Source organism: Aquarana catesbeiana, linkage group LG06, assembly GCF_042186555.1.
Source record: "Aquarana catesbeiana isolate 2022-GZ linkage group LG06, ASM4218655v1, whole genome shotgun sequence".
NCBI classification, from domain to species: domain Eukaryota; kingdom Metazoa; phylum Chordata; class Amphibia; order Anura; family Ranidae; genus Aquarana; species Aquarana catesbeiana.
This window is the reverse complement of record NC_133329.1, coordinates 383,065,402-383,077,493: the sequence shown is the minus strand read 5'-3', so window position 1 is coordinate 383,077,493 and position 12,092 is coordinate 383,065,402. Positions and strand designations below refer to the sequence as shown.

The window sequence follows — 12,092 nt, the reverse complement described above, 5'->3', positions numbered from 1 at the left end:
GCTTTATTTTTCAAACAGATACAACGTACCAGCAAGTATCTTCGTGCCGCATCCACATCTTCCTGCTTGTATTGGTTGATGGGTTCGGCCCAGTCACAGTTGAGGGTGATGGAGATTTGGCCCCCCTGTGTGGCTCTGTATTTGTCATTGTACAAGTGCCAGGCCTCAGCATGAGCCTTTATTAGGTTGTGTCCTACCACATACACCGAATCACCAGGGGAATAAATGCCTAGTAATGGAAAGAGAACAACAGGGTCACCTCAAAGCACATGTATCATTTTATATCAAAGTTTAACCAATGGATCTCAGGTGTTATAGTAGGGGCTAAACCCAGAGCAGCCGGACAATGACCATAACTGGAGAATATGGGTGACAGCAATACAGAACCAAGGGTATCAGCGCTCAACGGGTTTGGAGTAGAAAAGGGTCCCTGGGAAGCAGCAAGAAAAAACAAGTTTAATAAATAATGCACACAAGAAAGCCAAAATCCAAAGTCAATACAATGATGATGTGGATGATGGAAAGAATAAATGTATTATAAACAGCTGACGGTGTCACTGGGGTTCCAATAGCAACGAGGAGCCGACGGCATCCACGGATGGAGTGAGCCTGTGGGGGGGAGGGGCCAATCTCCCTGCTGCACTCGGCTGGACAAAGAACCCCTTAGGTGGCCTGGATTTGTGTGGGGGGGAGGCTGCGGGCCACAGGGAGGTGAAGCGCTGTATCTCACATGTCAGTATGCAGAGCCAGCTGGTGTACTGGCAGGGATCGGGTGAGACCGTGGTCAGCGGTCAAATGGCATGCCGCTCTCTCTTGACGGTTTATAGGCAGGAGTGTGACTGCTCCTGTGGATAGACAAACTGAGTTGCCCTGGTCCTGATATGAAAGCCACAAGGCGGGAACCGAGGTGGACCGGGTAGGCTCGTGCAGGTGGCGTCCAGCGCTGATGGGAGCTGAATGGACTCGGGAACCTACGTGTACTCAGGACTTTTTTTCTTGCATGTGATTGGGTATTCTTTACAAAGTGAAGCTTCACCTCATTTACTAAGCTCTGGATTAGATGCACTTGCAGAGTGCAATTGCACTTTGCAAAGTGCACAGTCTTTTTGCCTTTAGTAAATCAACCCGTGGGACTCTTAGGGGTTGATTTACTACTGATACTCTTCCGACTCACATCCGCATGGAGGAAAACCATCTGGCCTTCAGGAAAAAACTCAAAACCTTCCTCTTCTAAGAAGCTGTTCAACACAAAACGCATTTAGCGCCTTGAGGCGATTCAGTTCGCATTTGCAGCGCTTTACAAATCATTCATTCATTCATTCACTAAAAACAAATAGACTTTGCCCTTTGCAAAGTGCAGTTGCACCCTGCAATTGTGTCTACTCCAGAGCTTAGTAAATAAGCCAAAGCTTCACTTTGTAAAGAATACCCAATCACATGCAAGGAAAATAAAAAAAAACAGCATTTTTTCTTGCACATGATTGGATGATGGAAGTCAGCAGAGCTTCTGCTCATTTACTAATCTCTGGAGCAACTGCACTTGCAATGTGCACAGTCTATTTGCCTTTAGTAAAACAACCCCAAAGTAAGGGAAAAACCAATTTTTTTGAGTTGTCAAAGCAACAGAAAGAGAGAGGATACCTTTCCATGGCCACACGTGTTTCAGTGATAACTGCCTAAAAGAAGATTTCCTTTACACTAAAGAGATTTCCTCTCACTTCCTGTAGTGTCCATAGAACAGAAAGTGAGTAGAAATCCAGCTAATAATTCACAGCAGAAGCTGATCTGCGGGTCCCAGGGACTCGATGTCCTCCGGCACCCACCGATCGTTAGTAAAACACAGAGAACTGAGATATGTAAACAAGGCTTATCTCAGTTCTGACAGGGGGAGGGACATTTCTGTGTCTGCAAAGCAAAGACTAGAATCTGTCTCTTCCCCTAATGAAGGCAGCACACTGTGTGCACAAAAACACAGACTAGGCAATCAGTTAACCCCTTGTTCGCCCTAGAAGTTTAACCCCTTCCCAGCCAGTGTCATTAGTACAGTGACAGTGTACATTTTTAGCACTGATCACTGTATTAGTGTCACAGGTTCCCGCAAAGTGTCAAAAGTGTCAATTAGTGCCCGCCGCAATATCGCAGTCCTGCTGATTGCTGCCATTACTAGTATAAAAAAAAATAAATGAATAACAATTCCATAAATATATCCCATAGTTTGTAGATGTTATAACATTCATGTAAACCAAACAATATACGCTTATTGGAATTTTTTTTACCAAAAACCTGTAGCAGAATACATATTAGCCTAAATTATGAAGAAATTGTGAGTTAAAGTAATGCAGTGCCGTGTCGCTAAAAATGGCCTGGTCATGAAGGGGGGTAAATCCTCCAGAGGTCAAGTGGTATTTGTAGTACATAATTGCACTTTAGCTCTGGTTGTGTTATGTATATATAATATACTTAGTTAATCACAGCTGCGTTTCACAGAATAGGTGTTTATAAAAGAACCTGTTGATTTGTGGGACAGTGTGGTAGAAGCTCAGTGCTAAAAATGTCACTTAAAATTCTGGCATACAGCAAAAGCTTTAATAATTGACGGTTATCCCTCCTCCAGCAGCCTGCACATTCAATTTGAGATGAAAAGTATATTCTATTGATTCAGGGCTGTCCCAAGACATTGTGCTGCCTGGGTCCAAGAATGAAATGCTGCCCCCCCCCCCCAAAAAAAAAAAACAATTATGCCCACCAAAAGGCCCACACATCCATTATTTTATATCATGAAAATTACATTTATCAAGTCAGATTTGCATGCAACAGCACCTTGTCTACATGCAAAATTTTATAACATACCATTATATTCAATTCCAAGGGGTGGGCTAGGGCAGTATAGGGACGGGCTAGGGTAGTAAATGGACAGGCTAAGGCAGTATAGGGGCAGGCTACGGTAGTTTATAGACAGGCTAGGGCAGTATAGGGGTGTACTAGGGTAGTATAAGGGCAGGCGGAGTGGCCCGGGGGCAGTTGTCATCATGACACACAAAACTGCTGGGTAAATAGAAGAGGAGAGGCGGCTGTGGTTCAATTTGCTGCCCCTCTCAAAGTGCTGCCTGGGTCCAATTGGTTGGCCCTGCATAGATTAATAAATCCAGTGAATTATGTAGTTTCATAACACTTACCAGGTGCAAATGAGCCTTCTCCGTATCCCAGAAAGGCAATGATATACGGCTCGTTGAGGGTGATCCAGAACTTCACTCTGTCCCCCAGTCTCTGGAACAGCAGTTCCGAGTAGTCTCTAAATCTCTCCACTATAGTTTCATTTTCCCAGCCTCCTACATTCTGCAGAGCTTGTGGCAGGTCCCAATGATATATTGTCACCTGGATGTAAAGATATATTTGTCTTACTGCCAAGTTGCGATAACGTGAGCTAGATGGTGATAGGACATTGCAAACGTTATGTACCAATGGGGTTGATTTACTAAAGGCAAATAAACTTTGCACTTTGCAAAGTGCAGTTCCACTCTGCAAGAGCCCTTGCTCCAGAGCTTAGTAAATGAGCTCTGCTGACTTCCATCATCCAATTATGTGCAAGCAAAAATGCATTTTTTTTCAAATATTTACCTTGCATGTTATTGGGTAATCTTTGCAAGTGAAGCTTTAACTCATTTACTAAGCTTTGGCGCAACTGCACTTTGCAAAGTGCACAGTCTATATGCCTTTAGTAAATCAACCCCAATGTCTCAGAAGTAAGCAGCTTCCAGAAATACCTATTTCCAGAAATACCTAGAGCAGTGGTCTCCAAACTGTGTCCCTGGGGCCAGATGTGGCCCTATGCTTGTATTTATTCGGCCCTTGGGGCACTATTCCTTCCACTGATACAAGACACAATTCTGCCAACTGACACCAATAATGGGGCACCCACTATTTGTCCCACTGACACTAATAATGGGATACCATTTCTCCCACCGACACCACCAATAATGGGGCACTATTCCTCCCTATGATACCAACAATGGAGCACTATTCCTCCCACTAATACCAAATGTAACAATGTTTACTCCCACTGATGCTAAGAATATTTCCACTCCCGCCGACCACAATCCGGCTCCTCTAAAGTCTGAAGGACAATAAACTGGCCCTTTCTTCAGAAAGTTTGGAGACCTCTGACCTTGAAGAAAGGCAAGCAATCAGGCCACAAGATCCATTCTGGTCAATCACTAGCTTTCGCTTGAGAAAAATGGTTGGCAGATGGTGCCTTCTGCTACCTATGAACATATAGATTACTATTAAATTTAAACTGCAACGTAGACATATGTTATATTGAAGCTATTATAAACAGACAGATGATTAAAGAGTAACAGAAGTCATTAAATACTTAGGATTCATGGAGAAAATGCTGTTCAAGGCTCCCTTCAGTACTTGTCTCTTGATTAAAGCCTAAGCTTTTAGTTTGAAGATTCTGCTGAAAGGGAGGATAAATGTTCAGATTGGCTGATCCTCACCTTTAGCAGAAACCATATGACCAAACACCTAAGCTCTTGGTCATGTGGCCACCGCCAGCGGAAGCCTGACGCAGCATATTTACCTATCTGAGCAAGGCTGAAGGGATGGATTAAAGTTATAATTTAAGCCAAAATGACTTTGTCCATGGTCACAAGAGCCATCAAGGTACAGTAGCAGCTAAAGGTTGTGTCCAGCTTACGGTGATCAATCTCATTGCCGGTACTTCCATAAACCCCTCTCCAAAGGTTTGCCTGCTTGGCCTGGTGGAGGACGTAGCCTCTGGGTTGGCAGACAGGACTTTGATTGGTCTTTTACTATTCTATGCCAGGAAAGCCATCACACCACACTGGAAGAAGCAGGCATCCCCTCTGCATGGAAATGTTTTGTTAATAGCGCTCTTCCTTATTATAGAGATACATACCTTCACAGAGGTTGCCCCAAGAAGTATGAAAAAATTTGGGCCAAATGGCTTGCAGGACCATCCATGGCCATGGGCAACTAACAACTTTTACTGGCAACCCCACCTACACTCTCTATTAAGCTGGAATATTAACCATGTTTTGGTTTTGGGGTTTTAAGTTATTGATAGGAACACTCCGGTCGGTGGTACACAGGTCTTGATACTGATAAATATGTTATAGGGGAGATACAGTTGGCTAAGCTACCCTGTTTTACCATATATTACTCTTTGTGACTTATTCACCCCTGCATGGTTAGAATGCCGAAACTGTAAGTTTGTTTGTTGTTTGTCTTATACGTACATTCACACGTTTTGTATTGCATTAAAAAACTAAGAAAAAGATTTATAAGAAAAAAAAAAAAGGTTGTGTCCAGGCTTTAAGCTGAAACCTTTAATCTAGGAGTTTTTGAACAAAATCATGGACTTTGAAGGCACCAAAATATAACAATTCCTTAAAAAAATCATAAATTTTATTACAAATAATGTTAAAAAAAAAACATTTAAAATCACACAATAAATCTGCTAGCCATATTGAGCCACTATCACCAACTAAACACCAAAAAACACATTTAGGGTTGCCTCATTAAAGAGGGAATCTTTTAATCATAAGAATGAATTACGGCATGTTCAGCTTCAGCTAACTTGTGGTCATCAGTGTCCTCTTTATTGAAAAGTAAAAATGTTGGACTTTGAAGACTGGAGCTAAAGTGTAAGGAAACAAAAATGTTTGGCTTACCTGGGGAGTAATGCCGGCATTCAGTAAGGTATCAATCAGACGACTGTAGTAACTGACCCCTGGTTCATTCACAACGTTTTTTGTACCGTCTGGGAGAACTCTCGGCCAGGAGATGGAGAAGCGGTAATGGGTGACCTTCAGACTCTTCAGCATCTCTACATCTTCATCAATGCGGTTATAACTGTTGCATGCTACATCTCCAGTCCCTCCATCTACAATCTTTGACTCTGTGTGTGAGAATTGGTCCCAGATGCTAATCCCTTTCCCATCTGCCCTCCAGGCTCCCTCAATCTACAGATCAGAATGGAGATGAGGTTAGGGCACAATACATTCCTGGGTACATGTTGACTTGTTAACTAATGATTTAATGATATATCGAAAAAAAAAAAAAAAGAGAGTGGTCTGAAAATGGTGGATGAGTCATTTGTGAACACTGTCCAACTGCACAACAACCCTTTGGTAATTTAAGTGGACCATTTACACATGATGTGGGTCTTTTGGGTCCTGTGACCCCTCCTGCTGTCACGTAGACCTGGATCCTGCTCCTTTCTAGAGTTCTAAAGTAACTGAGTAACTGAGACACATATTTCATGATGTGCTTACCACCTACCCCAACTGAATGGAGAAAAGGGCCAAAAAAGGATGTCCAAAATACAAAAGCCCTAAGCCTGCCAATTAAAATACAGTGAATACAGAGGCTTATATTTCACTTATCCACTAGGGCTGGATTTACTTCTTTCCCCTTTTGGTAACACGCATTAAGGGAGAATTGCAGGTACAAACTGGATAATACCATACCTGTGGAATCCTCGTGAAAGCTGGAAATAACTGCTGTAGGCACCACTACTACAGTGGTCGCTGCTAGCTTCTGGGTCCTGTGCCAAGCGGCTGCCCTGCTGCATTGTAAACTAAGGAGGTTGACTGCTTGGCACAGGTGCTATCCAGAGAATGCTTTGCATTTTCTCAATGAATTGCAAGAATTTTCTGATTGGACTAGGTGGAGCATGTGCTGTCAGCACTCTGCTTTCCCAATCAGAGAATATGTTGCATTCGTTGAGAAAAATAAGAATTCTCTGAATGGTGCCTGTGTCAAACGCCCGAACCTGCTGTTTTCTATTTTGGTGACCACACAGAAAGTGAGGATTATTTCCTTAACATGAACTCCGGCAGCAATAAAAACCTTGCACAGCTTCTAACTGCAACTCCATCGAAACTAAAGAATAGCTTTGACTGTACTTTTAGTGAGAAATCCCACTGGGATGGATGGCACAGTTTTGGGGCTCAGGAACAATGATATCAAAAGTAACCAAGGCAGTCCACAAATGAAGTTCAGGAAATGATAAATGTAAAGAAGGGACTCATAGAGGTTGATTTACTAAAGGCAAATTAGCTGTGCACTTTGCAATGTGCAGTTGCACTAAAGCTTAGTAAATGAGGTAAAGCTTCATTTTGCAAAGAATACCCAATCACGTGCAAGGAAAATTAAAAAAAACGTGTGCAAGTGCAGCTGCTCCAGAGCTTAGTAAATGAGCAGAAGCTTTGCGGACTTCCATCATCCAATCAAGTGCAAGCAAAAATGTTGTTTTTTTAGTTTTCTTGAACGTGATTGGGTATTCTTTGCAAAGTGACGCTTTGCCCCATTTACTAAGCTTTGGTGCAACTGCACTTTGTAAAGTGCACAGACAATTTGCTTTCAGTAAATCAACCTCTATGAGTCCCTTCTCTATATTTTTCACTTCCTGAGCTTCATTTGCTTTGGAGCAACTGCACATGGAGAGTGCAACTGCACTTTGCAAAGTGTACAGCTTTTTTGCCCTTTCAACCTCATAGTGCAGCAATATAAAACACCAGCCTTTAGTTAGATAAAAAGTTACTCACAAAGCCAGGTCAAAAACAGCATGTAAACCAGATCAGCGCAGTCAGCACCCTGACAAGCGTGATTACGTCACCACTGTTGCTCCACCCAACGTGTTTCATCCAATAGGACATCATCCAGGGGTACAGGAGTTATGTTACTTTTGAAATCATCGTTCCTGAGCCAGGGACTGTGCCATCCATCCCAGTGGGATTTCCCCCTAAAAGTGCAGCCAGACCTCCATTTTTGGGGGGTCTTACCTGTCGGTAAGCAGCTTGTGAGTGGGGTGCGCACCCGGGTGTGAAGTGGTGTATACACGCAGCATCTTTGGATTTGGGCGTCCCGCATATGGACTGTTTTGCACTGAGCATATATTGATGGACTGTTTTGTACTGTGCACTTTTTTCTATAATAATTATTTTTGGATGGTTATGAAATGATCTATCTTGCATGAATTCTGCTTGTTTAAATACTTTATTTGTTTTCATTTGATTATTGATCCACTAGCACTTTATCTGGATAGCACAACACGAGTGCAGCTATAACTGTTTTCGTTTTTAGTCACTGAAATAATTTTAGTTTTGACACTCAGCCCAATCAATTTTAATCTTTGACAAGGAATAGCTTTGACCACAGTTCCATGTTACCAGTTAGTCATTTTCAATGTATAGTAACCTGCAGCAACCAGTCAAAATGTATCTTTAACTAAAATGGCTACAGTAACCCCACATCTGATCAGTCACTACGGGTTATTGCAGTTTCACAGGAAATTATATGTTAATGCCTGTCAGGGAAACTATCTGCTAGGAAAAAAACAAATCCAGAAAAGCACAATTACTGTACCTGATAAGACGAGGAGGCCACACCCCAAGCAAAGTCAGGGCGTAATTCATCATACAGGAACTCATCATCTCTAGACTGTAATATTCCATTGTTGCGTATCACCTCGGTGTAATAAATGGCTGTGCGCTTGGCTGTCCTTGGGCGATTGGGATTATTGAAATCCACATGATGAAGTCCAAACCGGAGTCGGTATCCTTGATCCCACTCAAAGGTGTCCATTAGGGACCACGCACAGTAACCCTTTAGGTTGACACTATCCAGGCTGTAAGCTTCACAAAACAGTAAAAATGTTCAAAATCTAATTTTTATAGTTTTATAGGAACATCCTGTAGTACAATCAACAATAAGTACAATCGTTTGTTTTCACTATACAGTAAAACCTTGGTTTAAAAGTAACTTGGTTTGAGAGCATTTTGCAAGACAAGCTACATTTTAAAATAAATTTTGACTTGATATACAAGCGATGTCCTGATATACAAGTAGCGTCATGTCACAACTGTGTATAAAAGAGGAGAGGTGCCTCTAAGTGTAGCAATATAGTTACATTTAGGCCCCTTTCACATGTGCGGACCATTCAGATCTGCCTGTCACTTTTTTCAGGGGGATCTGAACGGTCGCTCCATACAGCTCTATGGAGCATCGGATCTCAGAGGTGACATGTCCGCTGACATCCGATCCGCCCCGATCCGCTCCACAAATTCCAGACAGATGGATGTGCTATTTTCCATCCGTCTGGTGGATCAGATGGAAATGGACAGGCGGTCCGTAATCATCCGATCCCCCCATAGAGGAGAGCGGTCTCTCTGACAGGTCCGTCCCTGCACAGAGTGCAGAGACGGACTTGTCATCCGCTGGCTCAGCGGGGATCAACGGAGCGATCCCCGCTGGGAAAACGGAGGAGTAACAACGAACAGCCCGTGTGAAAGGGGCCTTAATGAAGGTACAACATTTAGCCACATATTGCTTCAGTTAGAGGCGCCTCTCCTCTCTTTAATACTCTGTAGCTCCTGCTGGATTTTGCTTCTAATCCCCTTGTGGAGGATTCCATATGTGGATGAACATTTTATGGTTACACAACCAATCACATTGCTATAATCTTTTTATATGGACTATAAACTGAAGGACCTATGAATAAATGGTTGTGGAACAAATTTGAGTCTCCATTATTTCTTATGGGGAAATTTGCTTTGATATACAAGTGCTTTGGATTACAAACATGTTTCTGGAATGAATTATGCTCACAATCCAAGGTTTTACTGTACACTTTCTAAACAGTAAGCTGCCCTACACTTATTGACAGAGCTCTCTCAACAGGCTTTTGTGGAAAAAGGAGAATACAGAAGCACAGTCACTATGCTGCACTAATAAACAAGGAACACAGCTTTATGTGCAATTAGCAAATAAGGCTTCCCCCATTTACACATATCATCAAAAACTATAAAGAGTAAAACTTAAACATGGATGCTGCCTTTCCTGACCTCTGTGTTGGGCTGTAATGTTGTGAGTCACTCATCCAACCACCATTACAGCACTCTGGTCTATAAAGAAAATCCAATTAAAACAAAAAGCAGCTCTGCATGCAAAACTTACATCCCCCAGAGAGTGGCTCTTTAATTCCTTTCTGCCGCTAGATGTCCCCGTCTTGTGGGTTGAACGAAGCGCAGAATTATTTAACCCTGCAGACTGAGGACATCTATTGATGGCAAGGCATCATGGACTGGGTGTCATCATGACGCATTGCACTGACATAAAATGATGCAGAGAGAGACATCATTGCATCAGTACTGCAATTTGTATCTTCAAAGTGATATTAAAGGCTACATTTCTAAAATAAAAAAGATGTTATACTTACCTGCTCTGTGCAACGATATTGCAGGGAGTGGTCCCTTACCTCTTATAGGGCGTACACACGGTCGGACTTTGTTCGGACATTCCGACAACAAAATCCTAGGATTTTTTCCGACGGATGTTGGCTCAAACTTGTTTTGCCTACACACGGTCGCACAAAGTTGTCGGAATTTCCGATCGCCAACCACGCGGTCACGTACACCACGTACGACGAGACTAGAAAAGGCCGGTTCAGAACCAAGCGCGGCACCCTTTGGGCTCCTTTTGCTAATCTCATGTTAGTAAAAGTTTGGTGAGAGACGATTCGCGCTTTTTCAGAATCGTGGCTTTCAGATCGTTTTCTGCCGTTCAGTTTGTGCTTGTGGGTTTGTATCTGCTCTTCAGTGCGTGCAAGCAAGTTCCGCGTGACTTTAGGTAGTCATTGTATTCTTGTTCGTTCGTTACTGGTTTTCAGGTCGCTCTTCACAGGCCTTGCTGTTCTTCAGTGCGTTCTGTTACTTCGTTCTGAGCAGCCGACCGTTTTCTAGCCATGTTTCCTATGCGTACTCCTCGTAGAGTTCGTGCTGTGCGGGGGCTTGGTGTTGGGGTCCTGACCTTGACACAAGTCCAGTCCATGAACAGGGTGGGGAGGAGTTCATGGACCAAGAATTGGTTGATTCAGCGTGACCAGTTCTCTCATATGCCTTTGCTCCGTGAGATCCGTGAGAATAATCCTGATGATTTCAGGAACTTTCTCAGTATGACGGACCCCGTATTTCACCGTTTGTTGGCTTCGCTGACCCCCTATATCAGCAGGCAGGATACCTGCATGAGGCAAGCCATCACTCCGGAGCAGAGGTTGGTCGCTACCTTGCGGTATTTGGCCACAGGGAGAAGCCTGCAGGACCTCAAGTTCTCGACAGGCATCTCCCCCCAGGCTCTGGGGATCATTATCCCAGAGACCTGTTCTGCCATCATCCAGGTCCTGCAGAAGGAGTATATGAAGGTAAGATTTTTATCCTTTAATATCACATTTTATTGTATTGAATGTTTGTTAATATATTGTATTTCTTTCCTCATTCCCTAATTACAATGATTGTAATATGCTGTGAATGTCCCCTTTGTCCTCATGCATGCTGGATTTTTAGGTAATTATTATTTTAGGTCCTTCATACATATTTGCCCTTCAATAACCTCCCCAGCATGGTGTCTCATGCCCTATATTCACCTCATGTAGTCACTTAACAATGTATTTTATCAGCTCCATAGTAGTGCTTTACCCCAAACACCCCCTAAAATGTTTGGTAATGTTATTTTTGATTTAAATTCAGGCAGAGTGCCAGAGGCTTTTTTTTGTGGTGTCCCCAAATAATTGTTACTAACCCTCCCTCCCCCAACTGCTAAGTCAGCTGATCCCAATTCTCTATCTATCCTCAATCATCTATCTGCTGACTTTGCCAAACCCATACACACTATACCCATCTCTTTTACTGGTCAGATTTATGGATGAATTACCCAAAGCATGTAGTGCAAGGGCCTGCCTGTATACTTTCCAATGGTACTGTTTAAAGTTCTTGTATCCTATTATTATCTTGACAGGTAATAGCAGAATGTCCAAATGTCCTCAAATGTGTACAGTGTGTATTTATATCTTTGTATTATGACACTTCTTACCTGTCCAGTGGGCTACCAATAGTGTAACTAAGGAGGGGCTGTTCAAAGTAATACCCATTATTTAGCCATTCATCTCTCAATGAAGTGAAGAGGGTTACCTGTCCAAGATTTCCACACACCCCCTATAAGGTTAGAAATGGCCCATGAGAGGGGGGGGAGGGGGAATATGATAGGTGTACCTTATACTTTGGCGTTGT

At 42.8% G+C, this 12,092-nt stretch overlaps 1 protein-coding gene across 1 annotated transcript in view; it reads right to left on the bottom strand.

Moving 5' to 3' along the window:
• LOC141147131 (lactase/phlorizin hydrolase-like) overlaps nucleotides 1-12,092 on the bottom strand; it is a 72,664-nt gene that overhangs the window by 10,184 nt on the left and 50,388 nt on the right. Inside the window, exons 9-12 of the mRNA XM_073634259.1 lie at nucleotides 8,395-8,663; nucleotides 5,697-5,987; nucleotides 3,177-3,375; nucleotides 30-229 (exon numbers count right to left, since the gene is read on the bottom strand). Of these exons, the coding sequence (XP_073490360.1) occupies nucleotides 30-229; nucleotides 3,177-3,375; nucleotides 5,697-5,987; nucleotides 8,395-8,663 (959 nt within the window). The remainder of the gene's footprint in view (nucleotides 1-29; nucleotides 230-3,176; nucleotides 3,376-5,696; nucleotides 5,988-8,394; nucleotides 8,664-12,092) is intronic.